We start from the raw sequence: 19,329 nt of genomic DNA, 5'->3' as shown, positions 1-19,329 counted from the left end.
CATCATCCTGGATAGCAAGCTATCCATAAAGAAACAAATCAGTGCAGTCTCATCTGCCTACTTAAGCACCCTTTGCACGCTCCACAAAATCTTCAGGTAGCTCCCAGCAAACACCAAAACGACTATCACGCAGGCCCTCATCACCAGCAGACTGGACTATGGAAACAAGCACTAAGTAGGAATCAGTGCACACCTCAGGAAGAGACTCCAGACAATACAGAACTCAGCAGCAAGACTCATACTCAACTTTTCATGAAGGGCCCACATCTCTCCACATCCCAAGAAACTACACTGCCTCTTGATTCAGAAGAGATGCCTATACACGATGCAGACCCATGTCTACAAGGCCCTGCACTAGGAAGGACCAGCTTACATCAACAAACGCCTGACTTTTCACCGACCGACCAGACACCTCTTATTAGCTTACCTCTCCCTTGCGGAGGCCTTACTGACCAGTCAACCCAACAGCGGAGAATATTCCTTCTCGCACCTGGCAGCCAAGGCTTGGAACAACCTCCACCTCAGGACTGTCCCTTTACTCCAGCAATTCAGGAGAGAACTAAAAACCTGGATGTTTGAATGGTCATACCTCCACGCAGCAGCATACAGATCCAGTGCATCAAGACCCCCACGGGTGATTTGCTGCACTCTAAATGTTTGATTGATACATGAACCAGATCAGGAAGACGGGCATTCTATTTTAACACGTCTACACTGTGGAATGACCTTTTACCCCACATCAAAGCTTCTTCATCTCATTTCAAACTCCACCAGATGTTGAAGACCTGGCTTTTCCATTAACCAATGTGCAATAGTAGGCTGGACTGGACTATAGACACACACACACACACCCACACACACCCACACACACACCCACGGATACCCTTGCAGTTCATAGAGTGCTTTACAAATACAAATAACATAACCACATTGAAAGTGATTGCCCATAGGTAGTCCCACATCCTTAACAGATCATAGACTGTGTGGGATTGAGCTGAAATGAGGAAGCCTCGAGACACCCCGCACAAGACAAACTGCATTGATACCTGCTGAATAGAGAGACGCAACCATCAGGGACTGGGAGGAGAGGTCAGAGACAGTGAGGGACATGGAGGGACTTCAGGAGCACGACTCACATTGATGAAGATGAAACTGGTTCATCCAGTGAGGAAGAGGAGGCAAAGCACTCTGACCAGGGCCATGCCCTCGATGCCATCCCTTCAATGATCTATAATGTTGGCAACTTGAGGGCAAACTCAGAATGAGCTGAGGGTGCATTTTTAATTTCTCTCTCGCACATTCCCAGACTGATTCCCACACATATTCATTCTTCCACTCTTTTCCTACCTACAGGGTGGTGCCTGGTGATAAATGTGGTAAGAAAAATGCAATTTATACTATGTAGTGACAGTGCTGCATGATATCACAAGGACCTCTGATTGAATACCATGGACAGCCAAGAGAGTGCCATAGTTCAGTCATGTGGACTAGTTGGTTCAGTATTGCAATGGAAGTTAATTTTCATGTGTGGTCTTATGTTGCAACATCATAATATAGACTGGAATGAGTTAGTGGAGTGAGAGGGATAGGGAAAGAAAGGAAAACAGAGGATGGCATGTGACAATAAACTTGAGACAGTTGGATTCCGAGTGATATCTTGAATCAGATTAAAATAAAAAGACTAAAAGAGGGGCTGTCTTGCACTTTTATGAAGCATCACCCCCCAGCAGCATTACTGCTTACTAAAATCCATCTGCTGGGACATACGTGCAATTTTCTGGGCCAACACAGGTGCCCTACAGGGTACAGAGGTGTGGCCCTATTAATTCACAAGGTATTCCCCTTCCATATTACAGGACTCATAGAAGATACACAGGATCATTCCTTGCAGTGTTTGTATTGAACGGGGGTCAGGCATGAATGTCTGAAAGTGTATATGTTCCACTCCCATCTGGACAAAGTAATTGCCCACCTAATGGACGTTCAAGCAGGTGTCTCTCTGATAGGGAGTGAGTTTAATGCAATCATGGATCAGAACTGGGACTTGCTTAAAACAAAGCTATGTGCCAGGCAGCATACCTCTCCTCTCCCTACAGGAGTAGTTTCTTTGGGTCTTGCAAGTGTGTGGCAAACCTGTCAATGAAATACCACAGAATACACTTACTTCATAGTAGGTAACAATATGGTCACACCTTGACTATTTCGTGCTACCGACCCCAAATATGACCTGGATCTCAAGAGTCCCCATAGGGTCTAGCAGGCTGGTGGCTAGTGCTGCAAAAGAGCAACATTTGGGGTGTGAAGATTTGAGAGCCCAGAGCAGTTGGAGATTAAATGGTTGATGGTTCATGGACAGTAACTATTGTTGGGCACTCAAGGAGGAGACTGAAGCTAATTTCAACTAATGGTTGCCATAGTGTTAACACAGGTTCACGTGCCTGGAGTCTAATTACACATGACTTGAAAAAGATTATGTATGTGGCAGGGTAGACTCCTACCTGTGGCAAATGGAAGTGATTCCTGAGACGCTAAGGCAATTGACCTTTCATGTGGGACTGCCTGCCTGGAATACTTTGCAGCATTGAATCTATGAATTAGGGGACAGGTGGGGAAATTACTGTACTAGGTAGGTTTCACCAACTAATCTGCTAGGCCAGTGCCTTAGTTAAGCTTGGAATGAGGAGAGAAAACCTCTGGCCTGATGCTGATTGCCCTGGTTTTTGAGGAATACTGTGGTGTGGGTGGAACTGGTGACAGAACTGACAGTCCTCCACCTCAGAGATGATGTGCACTGGCAGATGAAGAGCTGTCTGAAACTCTGTTATCTATTCAAAGTGGCAAGACTCTGGGACCAAATGGTCTGGAGCTCACCCTCAGGATCACAACGCCCTGTAAATCCAAGGTACTGTTTGCAGGTCTTCCCGACACCATAGCTGGCCCGCAATGCCGCAGCCGGTCTGAACTGTTGGTTTTGTTGATCACGACGGCGTGATAGCTCCACCTGGGGCTATCGACTTCAAGGAACTGTAGTTTAAAGTAAATCTTGCAGAACTCATACTTTTCTTACTGTATGTTGGATTTTTATTGTATTTGGTCTTGTTTTATATAGATTAATATTGGCTATTTTTCTAAAATTGGTGTGGTGTCCTTTTGTAGTGTTTTCACTTATTACTGTGTGTTATGTGCAAATGCTTTACACATTGCTTCTGAGTTAAGCCTGACTGCTCGTGCCAAGCTACCAAGGGGGTGAGCTGGGGTTACCTGAGCGGGTATCTCCCTTATCCTGACTAGAGTGAGGGTCCCTACTTGGACAGGGTGCAAACCGACTGCCAACTAGAGACCCCATTTCCAACATTTATATTACTGAGAATGTCTTTTTGGGTGAGGGAGGACTCAATCAGCATAGAGTTAGCAGGCTTGATGGACACAGAGAAGCTCTTTGGAATCCTTGTGCTCTCAGCCCTTCCAAAGATCCCTTGTGTTTTAATTGAAACCTGGTACAAGGTACTTCATTGGGTGGGCTGGGATCGAAGGGTACCCGATAGACTCCCCTCTAACACAGCACTGGACTGACACAGATGAGGAAACTGACAGGCCCGTGGGATGCTGTCAAAATATCCAGGATAGGAGATGTGTGGGAAGACACATACATGAATTCCTTGTTACAACTCACTGGTGAGTTTGGTATGCATATGTCCCATTCTTTGGGGTATCTCCAAATGAGACATGTGCTATACAGCACAGTATGAAGCTCACTGATTTGCCAAATGCAGACAAACGAATTACTGGTCAACTGGATGATGAAAAAACCTCACTGGTATGTCAAACTCTGGCATGTTATGCCTGGACAGAAATGATGGGGTGTATCCGTCTTGGGAAGCAAATTTAGGCCTATTGGAAGATAGCAGCTGCTAGTAGGCAGGGATGGCACACAGGAAGCTGGTGATACTTCCCAGGGTAGGCCTGATACAGTTAAAGTAGTTTCATAGGGTATACCCCATGCCAGAGCCCCTCTTGAAAATGGGTACAATCTCTGCCTGAAATAGTTTAAATGCTGGATTCATAAAGGAGATTTTTTTTTCTCCTGATTTGGAGGTGCCAAGCCATCAAAACATATTGGGAGGAAATTACTGGCACCTTATCAGCAGTCCTTCAGCTTGCTATGAATTGGACACTGTTGGAAATGGCCCTTTTTGCAGGGTCATCCCCAGTCTTTTTGCCTCCTGCCTCCTATTTTGTTCTGACCTGTTGCTGTTGGCTTTTGAACTCTGAGCACTTTACCACTGCTAACCAGTGCTAACGTGAATATGCTCTCTGTGTAAAATTGTATGTAATTGGTTTGTCCATGATTGGCATATTTGATTTACTAGTAAGTCCCTAGTACAGTGCACTAGCGGTGCCAGGGCCTGTAAATCAAATGCTACTAGTGGGCCTGCAGCACTGGTTGTGCCACCCACATAAGTAGCTCTGTAATCATGTCTCAGATCTGCCACTGCAGTGTCTGTGTGTGCAGTTTTAACTGCAAATTCGACTTGGCAAGTGTACCCACTTGCCAGGCCCAAACAGTCCCTTTTCTTACATGTAAGGCACCCCTAAGGTAGGCCCTAGGTAGCCCCAAGGGCAGGGTGCAGTGTCTGGTTAAGGTAGGACATATACTAATGTGTTTTATATGTCCTGACAGTGAAATATTGCTAAATTCGTTTTTCACTGTTGCAAGGCCCTTCCCTTTCATAGGTTAACATGGGGGCTACCTTTAAAACTGATTAAAGTGTAGATTCCCTTTGGGAGCAGATGGACATGTGGAGTTTGGGGTCTCTGAACTCACAATTGAAAAATTCATATTTTAGTAAAGTTGATTTTAAAATTGTGTGTTTGAAAATGCCACTTTTAGGAAGTGAGCATTTTCTTGCTTATACCATTTCTGTGACTCTACCTGTTTGTGGATTCCCTGTCTGGGTCAGTTTGACAGTTGGGCTGGTTGCACCTCACACTAGACAGTGACACAAAAGGAGCTGGGGAGTAGTCTGCATTTCCTCAGGAGCCATCTGTGCTAGGAGGGAGGGGAGGAGTGGTCACTTACACCTGAAAGGGCTATGCCTGTCCTCACACAATGCCGTCACCGACCCCCTGGTGAGTGTCTAGGGCTTGGCCTGGGAAGGGCAGGATTTCACATTCAGAGACTTTGCTTTGAAGTAGGCCTACTTCAAAGGAGAAATTGGGTATAAGAACGGCACCCAAAACCACAGACTTTAGAACACTTCTGGAAACAAGAGGAACCTCTGCCTGGAGAAGAACTGAATAGCTGAGAAAGAAGAGCTGCCCTGCCTGTGGCTGTGCTTTGTGGAGCTATCCTGCAGTTGCTGCTTCTGCCAGAGTAAGAGGGCAAAGACTGGACTTTATGTGCCTTCCATCTTGTGGAGAAATCTCCAAGGGCTTGATTTAGAGCTTGCCTCCTGTTGTTTGAAGTCTCAGGGACAGCAACGACTACTCTCTGCCAGCACCTGGAGTCTCTGGAGAGACTCCTGCTCTGACAAGTGGTGCCCTTTCCAGTCCCTAGACCCTTGAAAGGAAAGCTGGCGGAAATCCAAGGAAATCGACTTCGGACCGATGCCGCTGCTGAATCCAGTGACGCCGCCTGCACCCGACTCCATGATCTTAGCTGGAACGCGATGACCTTCGCAGGCCCGACGCCGCTGCAGCCCCGCTGAAGTCCGCGACCCCGTGGATGTCGCCGCACCACGTCGTGACCAACGCCTCTCGAAGTGCGCAGATTCAAAGTTTCGCACTGACGCCACGATCCCCGACTTCGCGCATCAACTTGTTTTCACTCTTCACCAAAGGTACTGTACTTGGGGGTCTACACGAATCCGTGTCCGGCGCCGCTGGTGTCGGCTTGTTGGGAACGACTCCGTCACGACGCCGTGTTAACGCCTCAAAGCATTTGGTGTTTCTAATCACTATTTTTTAGTTTAATCTTTAAAAATTCATAACTTGACTTGTGTATGTTGGATTGTTGGTCTTGTTTTGTTTAGATAAATATTTCCTATTTTTCTAAACTGGTGTGTCATTTTGTAGTGTTTTCATTAAGTTACTGTGTGTGTTGGTACAAATACTTTACACCTAGCACTCTGAAGTTAAGCCTACTGCTCTGCCAAGCTACCAAGGGGGTAAGCAGGGGTTAGCTGAGGGTGATTCTCTTTTACCCTGATTAGAGTGAGGGTCCTTGCTTGAACAGGGGGTAACCTGACTGTCAACCAAAGACCCCATTTCTAACAGACCCCTAACTGGCACAGCTGGGAAACATGGAAGAGGCAAGTTTCCTATTGGGGAGGCGGGGGGCACAAATACTTGTAGGATTAGGGTTTGGGTTAGACGAAAGGGGCATTGCCAGGCAGAAGAACTCCAGATTAGCTCCTCGTTATCAAGAAGGATTCTGGTAATAGACAGGTGTGCTATGTTTGAAAAATCTATTTACCATGCTCATGGTGCCCCTAAAAACATATTAAGATATGGGGCTTAGCACATTGGAATCTTGATGTAAATTAATTTGTTTTTGTAGTAAAAGAATCACACTTAAGTTGTATAACTCTTGCTGTCTCAATGTTTCCATGATAGATGCTGATTATCTCCTCATCCAATGTGTGTGGTATGCCACCCAATAATGTCATGTCTGTGTTTACTGTTAAATGCCCAAAAACGTGTTAGAACAAGCATTTGCAATGCAATAGGTCTTGCATATTAAAAACAAGTTAATTGTCATCTTTTGACAACAGCCCCCGCAAACAAAAACAAAAGGAAACATAAGGGGAAAATGGGAAAATACGACTCATAATAAAATAAAGTTAGCTTTAAAAAAATAAAGCTTTGCAATTTTGTTTGTCCTGCTGGGCACGTTTTTGCCAGTCACAAGCCTTCTGTTTGTTCTGTATGAACAAAATAGTACAGCAATCACCTCAGTAGCAGCGGACAGGCACTAATTAAGTTGAAATTAATTAGTGCTTGTTCCCAGTTCCACACAGAGGAACATGCCAGACATGCCTTGATGAATTAGCAGGCTGTAAAGAAGAGTGCCACACAAATCACCAAATGGTGAGCTACAGTCGGGTTCCAACCCTTTACTAAACACAACAGTGTCTCACATGCGAGGTGCATGCGCTAGCACATGCTCTCGCAGGCTCAACCGTAAAAATGACTGGTCTGTAACGTATATGAATATATAGGCACATTAAAATTGTGATTTGTGTGAATGGCGAAGGGTTGAATGCACAGGGCTGAGCCAGTACCTGTTATAAAATCATGAGTAGGGTGAGAAATATATTTAAGTGTGTCCACAGAATGCACCTTGTCTTGTTCTGGGTTTCTGAATTTCAAACAATAACACCTTGCATGTCAAGTTTGTCAAGGCCCAGAGCACATCCTAGAAGCCACTTACCAAGCCACTTACCAGGGCTTTTAGCTGATGGCACACCATTTTCTTGCATGACCTCAAGCTAGAGAGCGAGTCGACCATCAGTTTAACACAAGCCACTCCAAATTATTTTGTTTAGCACCCCCTCAGGCGAAAATGCAAAATAAGAAAATATTGATTCTGAAAGGAATTATCTTCATCTTTAGCATTCAATTCCAATAGCATTATTTTTAAGTTGAAGAAGAAGTGGTGACTTACTGCAACACCGTTACAATCCAATAGTTGGGCGTTGGAATCGGTGACTGCAAATTTCCCAACCGTGAAATCTCCACCAACCGCTCGGGCCTCCACTAAGAATCCTAGGAATGGGCCAGTATTTGCTCGCAGAGTCACTTAAAAGAGAACACATATTTTGACGGCTCCTTTGAAGTTAAATACCAGTTGGTTTAATTTTAAATACATGCATTATTCCATTGAATGCAAGCGTCTAGGATAATTGGCAGTGTGAACGATTGTAACATACACATTAATTTTGCAGGTTCCAAATAAACGTTTTATTTTCAGTGTCTTCTTGGAAACAATGTGTAAATGTAAGTTTTGCAGAAAAGCTGTGTTTTCGAAATGCCATGTAACATATCAAACGAATTATCCATTCACCCCCGAAGCATTATGCACCATAACGTTATAACTATAGGGGCAGCATTTATATGGCTATTTGGTCCGATCATGACTGTAGTTCCATACACTACTATGACATATAAAGTACTGATACATAGCTCTCTGTAGAACAACTTGTCAAAGAATATACTTCTATACACCATCTCTGCCGCTTTCCATTTCATTGTGTCTGAATCCACAATACTGCCAAGGGCCAGCACACACTGCATGCCTCTCTGAATACAACAGTAACACTACTCTGTCCAGCCATCAATATTGGATTTCCCCTGTACCGAATGTACGCACCCGCCACAAATGTACATCCATCAGAAGCATCAGTTTTGATAGATCTCGTCTAGGGTATTGTGATATGACTTCTTCGATTAACATTCATCCATGATGTATCTTGTTTTATCAAAAGTGCGGAACATTTTCAACTTTGCATCTAGTCCGACTTTTGTGCCCAGATATTTTTTGTCCGATCTTTTACATGGACACACTGTAGCCTAAATTACATTATAGGTATTGCAGTCGGTCAGTGTGCAAAGAGTATGTTTGACTTTCCTGGAATATCTTAGTGCTGGAAATTTGTGAGCAATTTCCATATTTGTAGTGCACAAATAAAGGCTGTTGGCCCCAGGATTTAATAAATGTGCTTAGCGTGGGTTTTGCTTTCATCTGCGCACATACCACACAGGGCCAGATTTAGAAAGGATTTCCATCAGGTTTGTATTACTTTTTTAACACTGACCCAACACAAAATCTTTTTTGGGATTCAGAAACTAACGCAAATTGGCACTTGCATTGATTTGTAAGAAAAAATAAAGCGAACCAGCGTAAAGCACTGCTTTGCATTGCGTCAAAGTGGTGTTCAAAGAATGGTACATATGCCTTCCCATGCCACCATCCATGGTTTTTGATACAGGGTTTAGTGCCCAGAATTAACGCCACTTCAAACAGGCTTTTCCGACTTTGCATGTGTGTAGCACTATAAAGCACACATACAAAGTGGACAGGTTTTCAATTCAGTCTAAGCATAGTATTTTGTACTGGAAGGGATTCTTCCAGTACAAAGCCTATGCTAGACTCATGCAGATACGTTAGCACTATGGCGCAAAGGTGGGTGGCACTCAGCAGCAAAATTCTGTGCCAGCACTATGGAGGTGGGAGGAAAGTGCCAAATCTCTGTAGATATGGTGCTCTCCTGCTCTCTCCTTGTTACGCAATGCAGCACAGCAATTTTGAGCACAAGATGTATGCATTGATGCCAAACATTGGATCTGTGTTAAAAATGGGATATGCGATTGGCATGCAGCGGCGAGATAAGATGGGCACTTGGAAGAGCTCCTACAGAGGCACAGAGGATCTTTTTCACCCAGAGGAATGCTTCTCCTCTTCAACCCTCTGCTCAGACGCATTAAATAATATTTCAAAAAAATGTTTTAGTCCCTCTGGGGAAAGAATATGAATTAACCTCCACAACAGTGGTTGTTACCATAAAGAACTTTCTGTACTGATGAGGTTTGTGAGTAATATATCACATTTATTGGAAACTTAAATTCAACAATTTAAAGTGAAGTAATTGATGTGCTCCTGTATAACGGCGCAGTGTGAGTGAATTATGAGTTAGTATAAGTGTTGTAGTGCTATTTACATGAAAACTGAAACCAAACTGTGGTTAAAAGTATCAGGTCTCAAATAAGCACCTGTAACCATAGGTACTGTGAGTCTGATGAATTTTTCAAAGTCAATCCACAATTTCTAATACAATGTTGACGTTTCGACCCGAATCAAAGAAATTAATTCAGACGGGTCATCATCAGGACAGAATATTAAAATAGGAAGCACCCCTATTTAATTGTACTCAGAAACATCCTAGTCGTGTTAACAAAAAAAAAATATACCAATTCGCCTTCCATCTCATGTAGCCCTGGTGTATTGGTTAATAATACCACTTTTTTACTTTAGGTGAATCTGTGCTGCTGAACTACCGGCCAAAGCATTTAACATGATTAAATCAGGGCTGCATAGCCTTAACTTTAACATAGGACCATGCCAACAAGTTTTAAAATGGACTTTAAACACTTGTCTCATTTTCATGGAACGATCTAAGGCCTTCCTGAAGCCATTAGATGGCAAAGTAAAAAAGTGATATTATTAACACACACTACACATACTAATGACTCATCCCTAGAATTTAATGATATTCAACAAAAATATGACATATCTCCATATTACGCTGCCCAATAACATCACCTTCAGACTATTCTTCTTCAGTTTCTCTCACACTCCTCACATCCTGTATCCTACACAGAACTTTCCTCTTCCATTCCCGCTTTTTCCTCACAAATAAGGGCATCTTTCCTTTACAAAATTTTGAATTCTTCCTCTACACAAAGAATACACTCCAATAAAGAATTACGATGGGAAACGGATCTTCACCAAGAACTTTCTGTTCAAACTTGGAAATCAGTATAGGCCAAGATACACACCACTCCCCCCCTCAGGCAGCACAATTCAAACATTTGTTTTATTTTTTACAATAGATTGTATCTCACCCCTGAGTGTTTACATACATTTAACATTTCCAAGGATGCTAAGTGTTGGTTCTGTTCTCATGATAACAGTGATCTTCTACATATGGTTTTTGATTGCCCTTTATACTGATATACTATTCAATATATTACACGTTTTCTTATGAGGCTCCTCCCCCTTGGGGCAATCTGAAAGTACGGTTGTGAAATTTATTGATTTGCTAATTGAAATTGCCTTACACATTATCACATCAAATTGGAAAGACACCACAAAAATGATCTTTATTGACTGGTGGAATCTACTCTCTCATCATCACAGAATGGATAGAGCACATGCCACCTCTCGTCCTTCAATTGTTAATAGAGATCTGTTATGGTTGCCGCTCACTTACTATTTATCTAGACACGCATTTCATTCCTCATCTAGTGCTATCAATTTTGATCCCATTTGAGGTTTATACAGCATATAATGTTGCTGTAGTAATTAGAATATTGTTGTTAATTGCTGCACCAGTTCACGACTTTGTTAAATATTTCTTCTTACTTTTTCCCCTCTTCTTCTTTTCCCCTGTATTCTCTTTTCTTTGTATTCTTAACAATATTACACATCAAATGCTATTGGTTTCCTCACAATTATATTTCTTAATTCAAGCATTTAGATTTAAAATTCACATATTTGTAACAACAAGTTTCTTTCTTTGTGCAACTTTCAAGTTAATGTCATATTTCACCTGATATGCACAATACTTGCGTAATTTTAATGTTTTTATTCTCATGTAATGTTTTTCTTTTTATATTCTCCTTATTAAAGCATTACTAAAAGTAAAATTTAGATATGCCTGGGAAAAAAAGGTGCTGCTGTGGTCATGCTTTCTGTACAAAAATATTCACGAGATTGAAATCAGCTGCTATGTGAAGTCCATTCCATGGAACTTGCCAGTACACCTTTACCCATGTACACAAGACGGGAGAAACAAAAGTGGAATTTATGCAGAAAAGGAAGAAAATGGTGATAAAAGAGGGCTAAGCACGAAATGAAGAAGTAGAGAAGGGAGCATCACACATTTGTGGTAAGGTTGAAAGAAGATAGGGAATACTAAACTACGTGACTAAAGCTAAATAGGTCGACATAACTTAATAGAGTAAGTCATAAGAATGATAACAGCAACTGATACAAAGTTAAAACATGAGGGAATGAGCTGAAAGGAGAGTCTACAAATAAAATTAACCCTTCAATGAAAGAGGGACAGAGACCCTGAGTACATATTAAGGACTGACAATACATGGGACAGCATATATAGGCACTGGTTTTTGCAGGATAAAAGACAAGAGAAATACTGGTTATGCTCAATATACAGATTCCTGAGTTATCTGTGTAATCTGCAGGTCATTGATTTCAGTCCCTGTGCAATAGCTCATCTGGGGATGTTTTATGAATACAGTACACTTTTCTTGTATTCCACCATGGCACACCTTTCAAAAGTGCACTGGCTGCAAACAAGGACAGTGCACTATATTACAAAGATTGTGCTGCCCCCTGGGCAGCACCATCAGGTGAAATACAGAGCAGCTCTTTAAAATCTGCTCCATGTTTCACAGTGCAGGTGGCAACCTGCATGCACTTTCAAGAGGAGACAGAAAACCCCTCCCAGGTGGGTTCAGTGAGAGACTGCACCCACCAGCAGAGTGGTGTCTGGAGGTGGGGGGGGGGGTGAGGCAGGTCAATGGGACCACGATCTACCCTCCAGAGGGCTGCCTTTAGGAGGCACACTGAAATCCACCAGGCACATTGTCATGTCATGATCAGCAGAGAAAGAGGCAGAGGAGGCATATCAGGCTGTTGTCTGTGCAGATTAAACTGTGTCTAGGCACGTAAAGTTGTATGTGGGCAAATCAGGTTGTTCCTCGGCTTATGGGTTTTAAGTTGGTACCATATTTATAAGAAGGCATTCCAGTAGAAAAGGGAGAATAAGTCAGGAGGCAGGGTTTGAGGAAACCCTTAGTTGACCAGCAAAACAGTGCAGTGGGCGTATTTATATACTGGTCTGGGATCAGACTGTTTATCTCTGATCCATTTCCCAGGCTGGTTAAAATCTCATCTGGTGAATGCCATAGATCGCCTTTCAGAGTCTCTGGTTCTTGTTGACCATGGACAAATCAGAGTTTGTGGCAGATTGGAATTCCAGGTACATTTGTGATCCCTGCAACTGGATGCTGGATACACGGATTTTAAAGGTGTTAAAGAACAGATGGGAATCTAAAAAGGTGGGCCTCTATGCATCATGATTATCTCTCCAGCTATCCAAATACTTCAGCTGACACTTGGATATGGATCGTCAGCCATATACGCCTTCCTACATGAATGGAGGACGAATTGCAATTACACTTTTCCCCCTTCATGATGATCCTCAAGGTAGTGGCCATGGTAAGGAGGCAAGAGGTAATGTTATCCTAATATTGCCTCTCTGAAGCACTAAAGTTTGGTTTCCAGTTATAACTGACCTTTCCTGGGATGCTCCAATTCTTCCCCATCTGTCTCAGATCATTCTTGTTGATTGTTGGGGGAGTCATACCAGTTGGTGCTTTGTTTGATGGTGTGGAGGATTGCCAGAGTTGCTGGCTATCCCAGAACTTTTGAGTCAAGCTAAGTCTCCTATCAAGAGGGTTTGGGAGGACAGTACAATCAAACTGTACCAATCTGCTTGGAGACAATGGTGTATGGACATGGAAGTGTCTGAATCTCATGGGATCAGAAATGGTGATGTTTCTAATTTGTTGACAAAACTGATGGATGCTGGATTAGTGTGCAGGTTTATAAACATCCTTCCCTCACCTATTTCAGTGGGTATATGTCTTTGTAAAGTTTGAAACATTGATTTGGTGCTTAACCTGTCCAATCTTGGGTAAAAAATGATTACTTTTCTGGGAAAGAACTCTTGGGTAAGTTGGCCATGTTGCTATGCCTGGTATCCTGCAGATGTGTTCCATATGTTCAGGCACTGGATCTGTTTGCCAAGATGCTTACACCAGACAGGCTAACATTTACAATCAACAGAAGACCCAAATCCAATAAGCAGTCTATTTCATACTCATTTTTTCTGAACCCACACAAACTTAGGCCCACATTACGAGTTTGACAGCTTTTGGCCAAGACTGCCATGCGGCAACCCACCACCTGACCGCCAGTGGTGGCGGTACAGTAACCGCCGTGTTATGAGTCACTAAGTGGAAACCGCCATAATGCAGCCCGAAATTCAACACAGTCAGGCTGACCGCGGACGGGAGTGAGGAGGTCCCACCACCAGTATCGCCACGACGTCACAACTCCGCCTGCCGTATTATGAGCCACGTTTGTGCACAGTGGTCCCTGCACATCAGTGAACCATTGGCAGTTTGCACTGCTGTGCACCATCTAATAAAAAACATTGCTGCCAATGGGGGACTGAAGCCCACGACGACAATTGCTGGCGGTGACAGTCAGGTAAGCTGCGGTCCTCACTGCAGACATCTGCCCCTCTCAGACAACTTCCTTGACATGGGCTGCTGTGTGGCCCAGACAGGTAGGTGGGATGACCGTAAGGGGGAGTGGGTGTTTGCCAAACATGCATGTGTGTGGTGTGTGTATGTGTCTCTATGGGTATTCCTTTTGCCAGGTGCGTTCCTGCCGGGGTTTTCATGGCGGGCGATCACTGCGAAAACCCTGGTAGTTTGCACGCTCATAATACGGCCTGCAGTGTGATGCCTGCCACCGGCCTGGAGAAGGCCAATGGTCTGCCTGTGCTGGCTGGACTGGCGGTGGTGTGGCTGTTTCACGTCGGCCACTCCACCATGCTCATGATACGGCGGCCTTCACCTCCGGGACCGGGTAATGAGGGCCTCAGTCTAGTTAGATGCATTAAGGGTTATGGACATAATTCATAGGAGTTAAGGCAAGCAGAAGATCATCAACCTCTGATTTTGATCAAGAAAACCTTTTGGTCAGCGCCTTCTCCTACTGTTGCCAGAAAGCTCCATTAGGTCAGAGCGGAAGTGGGCATGAATACTTCTCATCTTGGGGTCCATTCAGCAGGGGTTGCTACGGCTTTAAAGGCCTTTTTGCCAGTGGGAATTTTTTTTTTTTTTTTGAAAAAGGTACCCTGAATGCAGTGGATTAACTTTACATTAACTGCCCTGGTTAGAATAAATTGAGAGAAGTGCATAATTTTCACCTTAAACCTGAAACTTTCCATCACATAAGGAATACGATTTTACATTCCGCCTAATAGTTACATTACTGCCCCGTACATACAAGACAAATGCAAAAACGTTCACCTAGTGTACATGAAATGCGTAGTTTATAATTAAGTTGTAATTGTTTTTGTCAAGATCGAAGGTTCGCAAATGATTTGCAACCAAATTCACAACCTGGTAATGGAAAATAAATTTCAACTCCTGTCTGACTAATTTTCCTCCAGCTTGAATTCAGTTACGAAACAAAACATCTGCATTTCACACAACCGTGATGCGGAGGAAAAATAAAAACTTTGAAGTAAATACCTGTGATTTGCTCTTCAGGAATAAATGTACTTTTCGATACCAAAATCCTGTAGGGAGCTGCATCTGTCTGTGGAGCGTTTTCTCCGTGGTTAGGTAACATGGAACCACAGGAAATACTGACTTCTCCGTTTGGATAGGAGGATACTCTTGTAAAATGCAGCCAGCACAGGGCCATCACTGCTTGAAATGCACGCATTTTCATCTACAAAAAAAAAAAATGCACATTAAAATTGTTGCTCGAGTTTCCCTTCTTTGTTGTCATTCTGCACAAGAGGTGCCTGTCAAATGGTATGAATTATCAACTTTCTATTTGTTTCCCGATTGGTTCATGTTCCGATGACAAAACAAGTTTCTAGCACGGAGAGAGGTTTTCATAGGCAAGCAGGCTCACTGTCCAAGTACATTTCCTCAAAGTAATTGGTGACATTTCCCACTTCTGTGACCAGGGATGTACTTAGATCAATAATGTTGGGGGTGGGTGGGCGAGTTTGACATTTCCCAGCAAGCAACGAGGTGTAGTCAACTAAAACGGATAGGGCGAGCTGGGACTACTGGAGTGTGGTAATGGTCATGGTTAGGAGTATTAGTTTTCAGGTATTTGGAAAAGTAAGGCTAGTCAGCATGGATCCTCAGTGAGATATTATGTACTACGTTGCCCTCACTAGTCCAGTTCCTTTTCACAGCATTGTAGGGCAGAGAAACCCAGAAGTGCGGGTTAGCATTAGCCCATACCTAAGATCAGAAAACCAGGTTTAGGATAGACAGACCTTTCAGTGGCCTAGGCCCAGCAGCAGACTATGCTTAGAAGAACAAGCAAACATGTAGGACAGGCTACGTAAAAACTGGTAAGTAGAAGAGAATGCTGCAGAATACCTAGAGGTCTGTAAAGACACAAGGAGCCCAAACGTCTAGCAAAGGAAAGCTTGAAAATAACTGGGCCATAAAACCCTTGTACATTGTGATGATCGACACAACAAGAAAGCAGTGACCCCTATTTTCTTCTCCCTTTTAACAGAGAATATAGAAATGGTATCACAAATTTATGATAAGATATTAAGATTGTGTGTGTTGATAGGTCTGCTGAAGGGCATTGCAATTTTTTGTGTTTTGCTGGGTTGTACAATTATTCACTGCTCAGCTTTAAGTAGTTGGTTTTGAGCTCCTCTACTAATTTTGTAGCTATGATACAGTTCTAAGAGTTCATAGATGTAGTAGGTTTAATCTAACTTTTTCTTAAAAGATAGGACTGTTAATAATAGGATTTCATTTGCTAGTATTGCTTGCAATGATGAAGCACTAAGGGAACAAACTGACAACTATGGCGGTCATTATGACCCTAGCAGTAGGTGGTAAGGTGGCGGTAGTACCGCCAACAGGCTGGCAGTACATACCACCACATTATGACATTGGCGGGTTGGCTACAGCCAATCCGTCAATTTACCATTCATATGCCATGGCGGTAGCAGCCGCCGGGCCGAAGATAACAATATCCAGCCCAGCAGCCGCTATAATATTGCTGGCGGCGTTTTGAGTCAGCCTACTGCCATGGTTTGCTAACGCCATGAAAACCATGGTGGTATGCTCTACCAGTGACAGGGAATTCCTTCCCTGTCACTGGTAGGAGGCTCACCCACCCCCAAACACTCCCCAGATGCCCCCCACCCCTCCATCCACACTCCCCTCCTCCAATTCCCCAGCCCCCAATACACGCACCACGCATACACCCACTCACTCACACTGGCATAAACGCATTCATTCACACATACATCAATTCATGCCCGCACACATCTGTACACACATTCACACTGACATGCAGACACGCATTCACATTTCCATTCTTACACACATTCAGACCCAAGCAAACACCACTACACACACACACACATTCACGCACACACTCATGCACACAACCCCAAACACACAACACCCCCCACCCCCTTCTATGTCGGAAGCCCAACTTACCTGCATCCAGGTGGTCTTCCATCAGGGAACGGGACAGGCGTGTGCTACCGCCAGCAGTGCCCGCCAGCGGAACACCGCCTGGCCGTATCATGGGTCATGGTGTGGCAGTGCTGGTTGTAGCAGCGCCACCTTACCACCATCCGCCAGTATGGTCGCCAGTATGGCCATGGCCAGATTTCCGCCCTTCTTGTGGTGGAAGTCCGTCTGTGGTCATAATCTGGTGAACCGATTGTAGCCGTGATGACGGTCCTTTGGCGGCCGTCACTGCGGCAGTAGGAGGTTTATACTGCCAATGTGATAATGTGGGCCTATATGTCTTTGGGCTGTAGTGTACATATGATGGTGACAAGAACTGTATTTACGGTGTTCTGCTGGTGTAGTGAGACATGTTAATCTGGCTTGGCGCACAATCAGGCCCCCTGGCATCACGCAAACACTTTGCACTGTACTGCAAAGGTGTCTGCATCTTGTCTGGCATACCTTTTGTACCGAAAGAGTACCCTTCTAGTACAAAACACTATGTTTAGTCTGACTTTAAAACTTTTCAAAATGTAGATGTATTCTGCACAGTGCGAAGTGGGAACAGGTAGCAGAAACAAAATAATTTCTCCTTTTGTTTGTCCAAAAGCCCTGTCTTCTATTGTTAGTAGATAGGGCTTTGTGTCAAAAGCAATCGATGGTTACAAGGCAATGCTCATGTACCACCTATGGAACACCCTTTTATGCAAAGTAAATCTGAGCAAACCATTGAATTGCATTGCTTTCTGGCGACTTCTTAGAGCGAAAAATGTTTTGCCATGGAAAGTAAGTCCAAAATGCAATAAGACAGGTTTGCATCACCTTTTTAATGCAAACCCAACTCAAAATGTGATTTACATAGACTGCTATTTAAGTACTGTCTCCTGGTCCTTACATGTCTTCTGCATAACCCAGTAAAGTTGACGTTTTTCTCTGAGAAATGTGGCAAGCATTCCTGCAGCTCCCCAAAGAAGAAAGGTAATCATGGATTGAACCCAGAGACAAATGCATCCCAAGGCATCAATAGACATTTATCTACACAATAGTGGTGGGTGTCACTTACGTAATTTGCTTCTCGTAATTACACAAAATTACGGTGACATTACATGAGATTACATAGAATTACTTGAGGAAAATAGCCCTGCATTTAGCACTATTTTATTAGCACAAAATTTACCCTCACATACAACATGCATTTTGTGCTATGCGTGTCCAAGTACACTTATGAGGCCTGAGAGGGGTGTACAGATACAACATATTCCATTCATAAGATCACTGTAGCCATCCTCCCAGATGGCTAGTGCTTTATGTTGGATGAACAAATTGGGGAGTTCTTTAAAGGGACATTGGCAATTAAGTGTAACTAGGAATCCTTTCCTAGAGGCATGACCTACACACTTTGGGGTATGGAAAACTAAAACCACTAAAAGCATGTGTTTCATAAAGCATGTCACCTGGCCAGTACTTGGCTGCCTCTTTCAGAGTTGTATATTATTGCATTCAGACATATAATACCAACAGAAATCCCCAAAAAACTAACCAGACCTATTTACTTTACGAATGCTTTTATCGGGATCAAATAAATGAGAAGCAACAATAATTTATTTTTAAATAATAAGAAATGAACATGTTTCAATTATGGAATTTTGAGACTAAATTAAAAATTGCTAAGAGCTGTGGGACATGAGGTTTTCTTCATAGTGTGTCACAGTCACTTCTGTTTCCCTTCACTTCCTTCTGTTATCTCTCAGTCTGTTATACACTTACGGCCGTTTGTACGAACAAATTTTCCCATTGACCCAGAATGGGCAAAACTGCTTGCTACATATGGCCCTTACTCCTTTTGTCTTCCCACATTTTTACAAAATAATCTGCATGTCTCACAAAATCATCATTTTCCTCTGTACACCGTCTTCTCACTCATCGTCTGCACATACCTCCATTGATCTCCTCACTTCACCATCCTACCACACACACATGCTCATCAACTTTTAAGCAGTATGTTTTATTTTCCTATGGTGCAATAAATATTTTAGTTGTGTAGTTCACACACTTTGCCATAAACTCACAATTACAATCAACACATATGTGACCATTATTCTGTGCACTCTGCGGGGAATCAAAAAGCTGCTTGTTCATGAAGTCTAAACACATATATGCAACACTGATAGACACTGTGAGAAATTCACACTACTTTCAGGCTCTTAATTTCAC

General features: G+C 43.2%; 1 protein-coding gene across 2 annotated transcripts in view; it reads right to left on the bottom strand.

Moving 5' to 3' along the window:
* LOC138293180 (putative ferric-chelate reductase 1) overlaps positions 1-19,329 on the bottom strand; it is a 240,455-nt gene that overhangs the window by 181,035 nt on the left and 40,091 nt on the right. For both annotated transcript variants that reach the window (XM_069232257.1, XM_069232258.1), the window contains exons 2-3: positions 15,136-15,337; positions 7,667-7,800 (exon numbers count right to left, since the gene is read on the bottom strand). In XM_069232257.1, coding sequence (XP_069088358.1) covers positions 7,667-7,800; positions 15,136-15,337 — 336 coding nt within the window. The remainder of the gene's footprint in view (positions 1-7,666; positions 7,801-15,135; positions 15,338-19,329) is intronic.

This window comes from Pleurodeles waltl, chromosome 4_2, assembly GCF_031143425.1.
Source record: "Pleurodeles waltl isolate 20211129_DDA chromosome 4_2, aPleWal1.hap1.20221129, whole genome shotgun sequence".
NCBI lineage: Eukaryota > Metazoa > Chordata > Amphibia > Caudata > Salamandridae > Pleurodeles > Pleurodeles waltl.
The sequence above is the reverse complement of the archived record's forward strand: the minus strand, read 5'-3'. Positions and strand labels throughout refer to the sequence as shown.